At 39.9% G+C, this 13,520-nt stretch overlaps 1 protein-coding gene across 5 annotated transcripts in view; it reads right to left on the bottom strand.

The window, feature by feature from the left end:
• RASGRF2 (Ras protein specific guanine nucleotide releasing factor 2) overlaps positions 1-13,520 on the bottom strand; it is a 230,136-nt gene that overhangs the window by 15,024 nt on the left and 201,592 nt on the right. For all 5 annotated transcript variants that reach the window (XM_067731139.1, XM_067731141.1, XM_067731142.1 and 2 more), the window contains exons 20-21: positions 2,035-2,095; positions 1,616-1,719 (exon numbers count right to left, since the gene is read on the bottom strand). In XM_067731139.1, coding sequence (XP_067587240.1) covers positions 1,616-1,719; positions 2,035-2,095 — 165 coding nt within the window. The remainder of the gene's footprint in view (positions 1-1,615; positions 1,720-2,034; positions 2,096-13,520) is intronic.

The following is a 13,520-nucleotide window of genomic DNA, read 5'->3' as shown; positions in this document are numbered from 1 at the left end:
CCAAATGAACAAATGCTGGTGTTAGCACTTTGCAGCCCGTTCGTGTGAGGAAGGCAGTTACGGTGGTGGGAGCTCAGCCTGGAGGAAGGTCTGTCTTCTGAATAACATCCCTGCTCCTTCATTTCACTCATGAGTGGGTCACTGGATCACAGCAAGCGAGGGACAATCAAGCTGGAGCATACAGGAATTATTTTGTCAAGGCATTAGCAAAATTAAAATGAAATTACTCTGACACATTCTTAATCCACCAATGTTGACTGAGTCCCTTGACGTGGGTGGTACTGTTCCCATCCTGCAAGGCTGTTGGACATAAAGATGTGCTTTTTCCACGGATGAAAATTGGTACATGTTCACAGCAGCAGAGAGGAGGAGAGGTGAGAAGGGTCCCAGGAAGAGACCACACCAAGGGCAACCACAAAGATTCAGCCTTTGCTGTTTCTCCTCTTCCATACTGGTCATGCTCCCCTCCCTCCTGAATCCTCACTGCACTGGAGGATAGTCAGGAGGTGGGGGGAAGAGGCACTGCACTCCTAACTCAAGTCATCAAATAGTCAGTGGGTTCATTTGTACGGCCAAGGGGCCACGTTCCTTTTTTCCCCATGTTCATGGATGGGCCTACAATTGCTGAAAGTGGGAAATAAGATAAAATGCATAAAAGAAAAGTCTGCAGGAGCATCTTCCGGCCTTGCCCCTTCTATTGTAGCTCTGACCACCAACACGGCTATGCCTGAGCCTCCATCATCCTGGATGTCCTCTTCTCTACATACAACATGGACCACAGTCATACCTCTTACCCAGCCCCTCCCATACCTTTCATTTAGTTATAATTTCACAGGGGACTTATGCCAACAGTTGTTATTTGTCCACACAAAGGCCTTGTTTGTAGAGCTGCTGATTAGGACAGCAGGAGGGGGCTTAAAGAGCCTCCCTTACTCTGCACACGAGACAGTTAAAAGGCAGTAGTGACATGGATGCTCATTACGTGACAGCGTTCACTCGGCAGATACCCACTCCAAGTGTGCTCTGTGCAAAGCTCTGTCTTGGGAGTCTACGCTGTTCTGGAGTCTCGATGCTCAGCAATACCACCTGCTGATTTATGGACATGGGGGAAAAATTGCAGCAGAATTTACAGAATTTCCCAACATCAGTGTTTCTCAAAGTATAGTCTTAGCTCACGCAGAATTATCTGGGATTCTCATTGAAAATGTAGTTTCCTGGGCCTCAAACCTACTGGAATCAGGATTTCTGCCGGGGGGGTGGCCAGGGGGCGGTACCTAGGGATGTACATTTTGAACAGGTTTCCCAAATGATTTTAGGCACCATGAAGTTTGAGAACCACTGTTATACTGTATTGCGGTTTCTATAACACAAAGATGTGAGAGGACAGAGAACTTCGCCTTCTATGGTAACTGTAGCACATACAGAAACACAAGACTGACCATCTTGAGAGTTCCCAATATTTCTATATAAATATTTCCAACATATAGTGGAACCAAAAGACATTCAAGTGGGACAAAACCAACATAAGACTAAGAGCCACAGCTCTGCGCATACGCATCTGCTGAGGAACAATGTCAGCTGTAAGGCAGCCCTGCTGCTGTGAGGGCACACTCACTCGTAGGGAATGCTTCTGAAAACGATGTGGTCCAGGAGGGTGATCTGCTCAGCCAGCTCCATGGCCGACAAGGTCTCAAAGCACTCGGCCTTCGGACAGTCTGTCTGCAAGAGATGAGGGCAGGGAATGAAACACACTCGGAAGCAAGGTGCCTGCCAGCTCACTGCAGCTGCTTGGAGTACAAAGTCCACCCTAGATTCCAGCTATGAAGAAAATGGCAGAAAGTTCAGAAATAACAGCCGGCATTAACATCATGGACCAACTGCTAAACCCCAAAGCCAAATCTGGTTCTTCTCACACAGTTTACAGCGACAGAATATACAGTCCAGAACCCAGTTATCAGTTATGGGCACAGTGCTTGCCTTTGAGAGGTGAGTCTTACATATAATTGTGCAGGATAAGACCACGGCTGAACTTACCAGTTGAATTACATCCTCCAGTTTTAGGTGGATGTCATCTTGATCATCTTGTGAAAGGGCCCTAAAAAAAAGTCAAAATACCCTCCATGAAAAGAAAATAGACATCCCAGAAATGAAATGACAAAATGCAGTTCAGTTTTCCCTGGGTGGAAGTTGGAGGGCTCCGGTCTGCGAGGCTGTGGAGACGTGAATTGAAGACAGAGGGTCAAGGAAACAGGAGGACACACATGTTAAAGGCAGAGGAGGATCATCAAGAGACCTGACTTATAACACAGAGCCAAGCTGTTACACACAAGTTGTAAATAAAACACCCACTGTGAAAGTGAAGCAGAGGGTAAGGTGGTGCTTTGCGTTACTGAGCGGATCTATGCCACGAATCTGGGTGCCTTGCGTTGCTATCAGTCAGGGTTTCTAACAGGCCTAAGTGTCCAATCCACAATCCTCCAGCCCCTACCCTGGCCCCTCCCTGCTGATGCTGAGGCAGAAGATGCAGGCATAGGTAGACCAGAAGCTCAGGGGGGTTCCTGGGTAGCAAGAGTTCAAACAATACCAGGTAGAAAGCCAGCAGGTGAACTCTTCCCCTTTGCTTCCCAGATGGGCTTTCCTGAGACACATTTGGTACTGTATCCCCACATGTGGTGTTATTCAGCTCTCAGTAAATATATTTTTTGATCAGTGACAAATGAGTAACTGAATACATAAGTTAAGGTGGGTGCTGGTTCCAGAGTGACAGTGATACTTTCAAGTCCAAGAGAAGTTCAGGGTCCAGGAAAATTAACCTGATTATATAACTTGCCATCTGGACCAAACACTTCAAGTGTCCTAAAATGAAGGCATAATCACATATTAAAAGTATTAAAATATTTAAACAGTGCCCAATCATGTAGCCTGTCTGCTGGAGGACACTAGTTTTAAAAAGCAACAATGATGTGATGTTCTATTGTGTTCTGAGTTGATAAAAACAAAACTATCACCCTCGAAAATACAAAATCAACTGAGGAGGGTAATTGTATGCTCATTACATGCCAGGCATGTGCTAAACATCTGACACACACTCTCTCCTATATCATAAAAAATCCCTATAAAGTAAGCATTATTATCTCCATTTTATAGATGAGGAAATAAAAGCTCAAAGAAATGGACTAACTGGCCCAGGGTTCGGTCCAGTTTGCTTTCCTGTTGCTCTTGCTTGTCATGAGCAGGCTTATGAAAGGCACTACTTCAAAGGTTCAGCATAGAACACACACCAGAAAAGCTCAATTCCTTTTCCTCCATCTTCCTTCTCTCTAACAAAAGTTCTTGGCTGTTTATCCGGGAGCAGAATCCTTCTAGATCACAGGAATGGCAATCCTCTTGTCTGCAATTAGCCGTATCATTTGTGAGAAGAAAAAGTCACCATATGCTAAAGGGAAGATTAAGGTGAGGAAAAAATAAGTAAACATAACTCTTTCTCCAAAGACTGTTACATCACACTTAAGGGTTAGACACAGGGGAAAAGTGACTCTTTCCCAAAGCGCATGTCATCCTTTCTATGGTAGCCTGTGTTCTTGGAGAGAGATCAGTGGCCTTATAACTCTGTGTACCCGTGGAAAAGATCCTTTTTATGAGGCTGGGCAATATTCTTAGCTTGGAAAGAAATGGTCCAGAAGTTATTTCGCTTCTATCAAATGTTTCTCTCCTCAACGATCTTACGCTAATGTTCCAAGATACATCTGGTCCCATTCAGTTACCTCACATTTCTCTCTTCAAAAGAGTCTGCCCTGTAAATCAAAAGAAATGCTATCTCTTTCGAAAATGTCCCCTTAGAACAAAAGTTCTTAATCCTAGAGTATCACTAAATAATCTCTAGAGGTCCACAAACTTTTAAAAATGATATGCAAATGTTTGCATATATTCATATGTTCATTTTTCTGAGAGGAGACTGCTTCCATCATATTCTTTTGGGGAATCCATGACCCCCAACAAGGTTAAAAATAACTATAGAAATGTACACTCTGCCATAAAATGGCATGTGACATTCTGTAAAATACAAAAGATTTTCAGTATTATTATTAAGGAACCAGCTCCAGAATTTGATGCCCACCCATGAATTCATTAGTGATGGCAAGTCGAATTCTTTTTTCTTTTTTTTTTTTATGCTTATAGTTACAGTTTTATTCTAAAGGATATAACTCGGGAACAGCCAAGTAAAAGGAAGAGATGCATAGGGCAAGTCGAATTCTTAAGGTAGATGTGACCCGAGGAAATAGCTCAGAACAATATAGAGATGTGTTTAATAAATGAGGATGATCCAGCTGTCAAAAAAACACTTCGCACCAAAATTAAAAGTGATTAGAAAGTAAAAAACTAAATTGATGACTAATTATCTTTGAAGGCCTTTTCAAGCCAGGAAAGGAGGTGAACAAAATCCACCTAGTAAGAGAGGTAGGCTCCTGACTCCAAGTAAGAGTAGGGGCAAGACGTCATTTTGGTGTAAAAGTTCTAATGGGTCTGAACGAAATAAATGCTACGCCTAAACACCGACATGTCAAATATTCTTGACCTGTAACATGTAAACATCCACAGTGAGTACCTCAGCTGGATGTATCAAGTACCTTAGCTTGATACAATCGCCTGGATTTCCTTTGATTCTGGTCAACTGATTCGATTAAACCAAGCAAAACATTTATCCTGGCCTGTTCATTTGAATACCTGGTTTATTGTATGAAGCAATTTGAAGAAAGTAGTTTTTCTTCTACAAAAAAAAAGGAGTCTAATGCTGCTTGGGGCTGTGTGAGGTTTGTGGGTCCCCTTTTCATGACTGAACCCACTCCAGTTGACCATCCAAGAGGTCAATCATTGTTTCTTTTCATTCTATGGCATGTTAGTTGTCTACAAAAAACACTATACTGCATAGATTCAGAAGCCAGCTGGTCAGACAACGTTGGAGGGTCGTGGTATTTTAGGAATATAAAAATCTTGAGCAGAGGTTTTTATTCACAAACAGGGCCACAAAATACCTATGCTAATTAAACTTCTTCAGCATAAAGTAATCCCTGTGACACTGTGTAAGGAGGGGATGATTCATCATAGAAAGCTTTCACTTTACTGCATTAATGTATTATGTGTTTAAATATATGTGTCATGTTTATATCTCACTGTTATATGACTTGAATGCATCTAAATCTTTAACATCGGGACTATTTTTTTTTTTTTTTTTTTTTAACCTCTCACAATCCTAACTTGTATTCGAAGGGAGGTGTGTTCAGAAACGTTCCCTTCAGATGTGAAGGCCTCTCTAACCCTGGTCCAGTTCCAACAGAGGATGGATTTGCTTCTAGTCTTCTGACTACCTTAGAGTTTGATGAATACTCCAGGATCCTGGGTTTTCCCCACATGTATCACTCATTATGATCAATTTACTATTTATGCACTTATAATGCAATACCAGATTAAAAACTTGAAAGGAAACGGGATTATGCAAATTCTATAACTAGAGAATTTCCCCTTCAAGTGTAGATATCATGTAGTCTTAAAAACAGAGCCAAGAGCAACTGGCCTCTGTCCTCGAATGGGCCGCTTGCTTGCTACTGTGACGGGCTGGCCTGGGCCCATGGCATGGCCTGCCTCAGACTCTTCTCCTCCCCACCTTGTGAATGGTTTAATCTCATGTTTCTTCTGGGACCTGCCAGACCACCTCTTCCTTCCCATGCTTTCTCAAGCATGACTTTCCTTCCTGCTGGGCTTACTGGAGCCCATTGCTACATATGCTCTGGTACTTTTTTTTTAAAAAAAATCAGATGTCCATGAATGCATGGAAATGTTTAATACTAAATTCTCTTGGTTTCAGCTGAAAATAATTCCCTGTTTGTTTTCAAATTAAGAAATGAACTAACAGGAAAATCTTTATAATTTTCAGGTTGTTAAATAATCCTTTTTATTTCTGTTTCTTTCTCATATACCCCATGATTTCTTTTTTTTTCATGAAGAGATTTCATGAATGATAACATTCCTTCAGTTGATGGTTCTGTCTAGGTCTTACTTCCTACTCTACTTTCTAATCATTTTGACATGATTTTTAAAAACACACATTTCATACATATAAACATAAGTATCGGATATGTAAAGTTATCAACCCCCCTAAAAACTAATACACGATTTATTCCTCCTATAAACACAATCTCATGTGCTGGGATAGGGACCCTCATACATAGTGCAAGTGGAATGAATTACTTGGTTGGAGAAATTCAATCAAATATCAGTTGTCTTCTTGTACCAGGGGGTATTTTTTGTTTGTTTTGTTTTGTTTTCCACAAATCTATTCACTGGCTTGTTGGGAAGATAAGTTAGTGCCCCAGGGACTCAGCTGATTCAAACTGTGACTCAGGGTCTGGCTGTCTGCTCAGCTGATGGGCTGGTGACCCCACCGGTATCTGTCAGCTTTAGTTGACATGTTCAGGGCTAAACAAAGCCTTGGTTTTGTTTTGGCTTCATGGGAAGAAAGATGGTGAGAGATGGGAGAATAGGTGGGATAGTGTAACATCTATTCCCTGCTTGGCTCTGCAGGTGGCTTTCGAATTCTTATGGTGGAACCAGGTAAGATGTGAAAAGAGCTGTTTTCACGAGAGAGAGAGACTCTGGGTTGAGTGAGGCTGCTCTGGGACCCAGGTGGCACAGGGACAGGGCAGGTGGCATCTTTCTCAGCTTTTTGATAAGGAAATGGTGGCTTCACAAGACTGCCAGGCAGCATTCTCCACAGAAACCGTGCTGGCACTGAAGGGTCTCTCCCTCAAGTAGCCTCAGGGCGGTGAGCTTGAATAAAGACGCTGAGGCAGGAAAATGACTGGGTTCATTCCTGAGCACATATTTCTTGAGACTTTCAGAATACTTGGAAGACTCTGCAAGGGACTAGAATTCTGTGTGGGCAGCTAAGGGGCACCCACCAGTGGAATTGCTTTTTGATTTGTTTTTTATTTCTTTTTTTTCTTTTACAATATAGCAGTAAGTGGGTTATGACTATGGGGGTTTCTTTGGTAAGAATTTTATTGAGATATAATTCACATACCAAACAATCCACCCATTTAAAGTGTGTGTGTATATATATATATATATATATATATATTTTTTTTTTTTACTATTTTAATACTGGAGTATAATTGCTTCACAATACCGTGTTAGTTTCTGTTGCACAACAAAGTGAATCAGCCATATGCATACACATGTCCCCATATCCCCTCCCTCTTGAGCCTCCCTCCCACCCTCCCTATCCCATCCCTCTAGGTCATCACAAAGCACCGAGCTGATCTCCCTGTGCTATGCTGCTGCTTCCCACCAGCCAACTATTTTACATTTGGTAGTGTATATATGTCGACACTAGTCTCACTTCGCCCCAGCTTCGCCCTCCCACCCCATGTCCTCAAGTCTATTCTCTATGTCTACCTCTTTATTCTCGCTCTGCAACTAGGTTCATCAGAACCTTTTTTTTTTTTTTTAGATTCCATATATATGCGTTAGCATACGGTATTTGTTTTTCTCTTTGTGACTTACTTCACTCAGTATGACAGACTCTAGGTCCATCCACCTCACTACAAATAACTCAATTTTGTTTCTTTTTATGGCTGATTAATATTCCATTGTATATATGTGTCACATCTTCTTTATTCATTCATCTGTCAATGGATATTTAGGTTGCTTCCATGTCCTGGCTATTGTAAATAAGAGCTGCAATGAACATTGTGGGACATGTCTCTTTTTGAATTATGGTTTTCTCAGGGTATATGCCCAGTAGTGGGATTCCTGGGTCATATGGTAGTTCTATTTTTAGTTTTTAAAGGAAGCTCCATACTGTTTTCCATAGTGGTTATATCAATTTACATTCCCATCAACAGTGCAGGAGGGTTCCCTTTTCACCACTCCCTTTCCAGCATTTATTGTTTCTAGCTTTTTTGATAATGTCCATTCTGACCGGTGTGAGGTGATACCTCATTGTAGTTCTGATTTGCATTTCTCTAATAATTAGTGATGTTGAACATCTTTTCATGTGCCTCTTGCCCATCTGTATGTCTTCCTTGGTGAAATGTCTATTTAGGTCTTCTGCCCATTTATTAACTGGATTGTTTGCTTTTTTGATATTGAGCTCCATGAGCTGTTTGTATATTTTGGAGATTAATCCTTTGTCTGTTGTTTCATTTGCAAATATTTTCTGCCATTCTGAGGGCTGTCTTTTTGTCTTGTTTATGGTTTCCTTTGCTGTGCAAAAGCTTTTAAGTTTAGTTAAGTCTCATTTGTTTATTTTTGTTTTTATTTCTGTTACTCTAGGAAGTGGGTCAAAAAAGATCTTGCTGTGATTTATGTCAAAGAGTGTTTTTTCTGTTTTCCTCTAAAAGTTTTATAGTGTCTGGTCTTACATTTAAGTCTTTAATCGATATGGAGTTTAGTTTTGTGTATGGTGTTAGGTAGTATTCTAATTTCATTCTCTTACATATAGCTGTCCAGTTTTCCCAGCACTACTTATTGAAGAGGCTGCCTTTTCTCCACTGTATGGTCTTGCCTCCTTTGTTGTAAATTAGGTGCCCACATGTGAGTGGGTTTATCTCTGGGCATTCTATCCTGTACCACTGATTCTATATTTATGTTTTTGTGCCAGTACCATGCTGTCTTGATTACTGTAGCTTTGTGGTATAGTTTGAAGTCGGGGAGCCTGATTCCTCCAACTCTGTTTTTCTTTCTCAAGATTGCTTTGGCTATTCGCGGTCTTTTGTGTTTCCATACAAATTGTAAGATTTTTTGTTCTAATTCTGTGAAGAATGCCATTGGTAGTTTGATAGGGATTGCATTGAATCTGTAGATTGCTTTGGGTAGTATAGTCATTTTCACAATATTGATTCTTCCAATCCAAGAACATGGTATGTTTCTCCATCTGTTTATGTAATCTTTGACTTCTTTCATCAGTGTTTTATAGTTTTCTGAGTACAAGTCTTTCGACTCCTTAGGCTGGTTTATTCCTAGGTATTTTATTCTTTTTTTTTTTTTTTTTTTTGCGTTACGCAGGCCTCTCACTGTTGTGGCCTCTCCCGCTGTGGAGCGCAGGCTCCGGACGCGCAGGCTGTGGCCATGGCTCACAGGTCCAGCCGCTCTGTGCCATATAGGATCTTCCTGGACTGGGGCACGAACCCGCATCCCCTGCATCGGCAGGCAGACTCTCAGCCACTGCGCCACCAGGGAAGCCCGGTATTTTATTCTTTTTGTTGCAATGGTAAATGAGAGTGTTTCCTTAATTTCTCTTTCTGATTTTTAATTGTTGGTGTATAGGAATGCCAGAGATTTCTGTGCATTAATTTTGTATCCTGCAACCTTACCAAATTCATTGATTAGTTCTAGTAGTTTTCGAGTGGCATCTTTAGGATTTTCTATGTCTAGTATCATGTCATTGGCAAACAGTGACAGTTTTACTTCTTCTTTTCTGATTTGTATTCCTTTTATTTCTTTTTCTTCTCTGATTGCTGCGGCTAGGACTTCCAAAACTATGTTGAATAAGACTGGCGAGAGTGGACATCCTTGTCTTGTTCCTGATCTTAGAGGAAATGCTTTCAGTTTTTCACCATTGAGTATGATGCTTGCTGTGGGTCTGTCATATATGGCCTTTATTATGTTGAGGTAGGCTCCCTCTATGCCCATTTTCTGCAGTTTTTATCATAAATCAGTGTTGAATTTTGTCAGAAGCTTTTTCTGCATCTACTGAGATGATCATATGGTTTTTATTCCTTAATTTGTTAATGTGGTGTATCACATTGATTGATTTGCATATACTGAAGAATCCTTGCATCCCTGGGATAAATCCTACTTGATCATGGTGTATGATCCTTTTAATGTGTTGTTGGATTCTGTTTGCTAGTGTTGTTGGATTCTGTTTGCTAGTATTTTGTTCAGGATTCTTGCATCTATGTTCATCAGTGATACTGGTCTATAATTTTCTTTTTTTGTGATATCTTTTTCTGGTTTTGGTATCAGGGTGATGGTGGCTTCGTAGAATGAATTTGGGAGTGTTTCTCCCTCTGCAATTTTTTGGAAGAGTTTGAGAAGGATGGGTGTTAGCTCTTTTCTAAATGTTTGATAGAATTTGCCTGTGAAGCCATCTGGTCCTGGACTTTTGTTTGTTGGGAGATTTTTTTTTTTTTTTTTTTGCGGTATGCGGGCCTCTCATTGTTGTGGCCTCTCCCGTTGCGGAGCACAGGCTCCGGACGCACAGGCTCAGCGGCCATGGCTCACGGGCCTAGCCGCTCCACAACATGTGGGATCTTCCCGGACTGGGGCACAAACCCGTGTCCCCTGCATCAGCAGGCGGACTCTCCACCACTGCGCCACCAGGGAAGCCCTGTTGGAAGATTTTTAATTATGGTTTCAATTTTATTACTTGAGATAGGTCTGTTTATATTTTCTAATTCTTCCTGGTTCAGTCTTGGAAAATTGTGCCTATCCAAGAATTTGTCCATTTCTTCATGGTTGTCCATTTTATTGGCATATAGTTGGTTTGTAGTTGTCTCTTATAAACCTTTGTATTTCTGCAGTGTCAGTTGTGATTTCTCCTTTTTCATTTCCAACCTTATTGATTTGCATCCTCTCCCTTTTTTTCTTGATGAGTCTGGCTAAGGGTTTATCAATTTTGTTTATCTTCTCAAAGAACCAGCTTTTAGTTTTATTGATCTTTGTTATTGTTTTCTTTGTTTCTATTTCATTTATTTCTGCTCTGATCTTTATGATTTCTTTCTTTCTACTGACTTTGGATTTTCTTTGTTCCTTTCTCTAGTTGTTTTAAGTGTAGGGTTAGATTGTTTATTTGAGATTTTTCTTGAGGTGAGATTAAATTGCTATAAACTTCCCTCTTAGAACTGCTTTTGCTGCATCTCATAGGTTTTGGGTCGTTGTGTTTTTGTTGTCATTTGTTTCTATGTATTTTTTTATTTCTTCTTTGATTTCTTCAGTGATCTCTTGGTTATTTAGTAGCACACTGTTTAGCCTCCATGTATTTGTGTTTTCTACAGGTTTTTTTCCTGTAATTGATTTCCAATCCCACAGCACTGTGGTCAGAAAATATACTTGATATGATTTCAATTTTCTTAAGTGTACTGAGGTTGATTTGTCCCAAGATGTGATCTATCCTGGAGAATGTTCTGTGGCACTTGAGAAGAAAGTGTATTCTGCCACTTTGGGGTGGAATGTTCTACAAATATCAATTATATCTATCTGTTTTATTGTGTCATTTAACGTTTGTGTTTCCTTATCTATTTTCTGTTTGGATGATCTGTGCATTGGTGTAAGTGGGGTGTTAAAGTCTCCTACTATGATTGTGTTACTGTCAATTTCTCCTTTCATGGTTGTTAGCATTTGCCTTAGGTATTTAGATGCTCCTATGTTGGGTGCATAAACATTTATAATTGTTATATCTTCTTCTTGGATTGATCCCTTGATCATTATGTAGTGTCCCTCCTTATCTCTTGTAGCAGTCTTTATTTTAAAGTCTATTTTATCTGATACAAGTATTGCTACTCCAGCTTTCTGTTGATTTCCATTTGCATGGAATTTCTTTTTCCATCCCTTCACTTTCAGTCTGTATGTGTCCCTAGGTCTGAAGTGGGTCTCTTATAGACAGCATATATGTGGGTCTTGTTTCTGTATCCATTCAGCCATTTGTGTCTTTTGGTTGGGGCATTTAATCCATTCACATGCAAGGTTATTATCGATATGTATGTTCCCATTATCATTTTCTTAATTGTTTTGGGTTTGTTTTTGTGAGTCTTTTTCTTCTCTTGTGTTTCCCATTTAGAGAAGTTTCTTTAGCATTTGTTGTAAAGCTGGTTTGGTGGTGCTGAATTCTCTTAGTTTTTGCTTGTCTGAAAAGCTTTTGACTTCTCCATTGAATCTGAATGAGATCCTTGCTGGGTAATCTTGGTTGTAGCTTTTTTTGTTTCATCACTTTAAGTATATCCTGCCACTGCCTACTGGCCTGCAGAGTTTCCACTGAAAAATCAGCTGATAACCTTATGGGGATTCCTTTGTATGTTATTTTTTGTTTTTCCCTTGCTGCTTTTAATATTTTTTCTTTGAATTTAATTTTTGTTAGTTTGATTAATATGTGCCTTGGTGTGTTATTCCTAGGGTTTATCCTGTATGGGACTCGCTGTGCCTCCTGGACTTGGGTGACTATTTCCTTTCCCATGTTAGGGAAGTTTTCAACTATAATCTCTTCAAGTATCTTCTCAGACCCCCTTTTTTTTTCTCTTCCTCTTCTGGGACCCCTATAATTTGAATGTTGGTGTGTTTAGTGTTGTCCCAGAGGTCTCTGAGATTGTCTTCAATTCTTTTCATTCTTTTTTCTTTATCCTGCTCCTTGGCAGTTATTTCCATCATTTTGTCTTCCAGCTCACTTATTTGTTCTTCTGCCTCAGTTATTCTGTTATTGATTCCTTCTAGTCTGTTTTTCATTTCAGTTATTATGTTGTTCATCTCCGTTTGTTTGTTCTTTAGTTCTTCTAGATCTTTGTTAAACATTTCTTGCATTTTCTCAATCCGTGCTTCCATTCTAATTCTGAAATTCTGGATCAACTTTACTATCATTACTCTGAATTCTTTTTCAGGTAGATTGCCTGTTTCCTCTTCATTTATTTACCTTGCTCCTTCATCTGTGACATATTTTTTCGCTGTCTCTTTTTTTCTTTTTTTTATGAGTTGGATTGTGTTCCTGTCTTACTGATTGTTTGGCCTGAGGCTTCCAACACTGGAGTTTGTAGGCTCTTGGGTAGAGCTGGGTCTTGGTGCTGAGATGAGGACCTCCATGAGACCTCACTCCGATGAATAGTCCCTGGGGTCTGAGGTTCTCTGTTAGTCCAGTGGTTTGGACTCAGATTAAAGTATATATTTGAATGATTTTTAAATTGCATTCACTTGTTTATTTAATATTGTTGTGCAATATTAAATTAGTTTTTTGTAACTGATGTGTAGTTGATTTACAATATTGTGTTAGTTTCAGGAGTATAGCATAGTGATTCAATATTTTGCCAGATTATAATCCATTATAGGTTTTTATCATGTTTTTTATCATGTTATTATCATGTCTTTTCTATAGACAAGGTAATGAAGCCTAAGGAAAGTTGAGTTTGACAAAGATGTAGCCTGGTTTTACTTGGGCTGTATTGGCTTGATGGCAGAAACTATTTTTCCCAAGAGCTACTGTCAGTGCTTTCTAATAATAATAATAACAACGCCTGTAGCAGTAATATGAGTACTAATTATGTTTCAGGCATTGTGTTAGCCTCTTTACACATATTATATCATGTGATTTTCACAACAACCCAGTGAGGAAGGTATTGATAGCTCCACTTTATAAACGAGGAAAATGAGGTTGAGATTGATTAAGAAACTTGACAGCTATTAGTGGCTGAGCGAAGATTGAAACCTGTGACATCCTGCAAAAGTTAGAATCAGACTCTGCTAGGTGTTACACTCCCAGG

The sequence above is a fragment of the Pseudorca crassidens genome, chromosome 3 (assembly GCF_039906515.1).
Source record: "Pseudorca crassidens isolate mPseCra1 chromosome 3, mPseCra1.hap1, whole genome shotgun sequence".
NCBI lineage: Eukaryota > Metazoa > Chordata > Mammalia > Artiodactyla > Delphinidae > Pseudorca > Pseudorca crassidens.
Note: the sequence above shows the minus strand (reverse complement) of the source record. Positions and strands in the feature narration are given on the sequence as shown.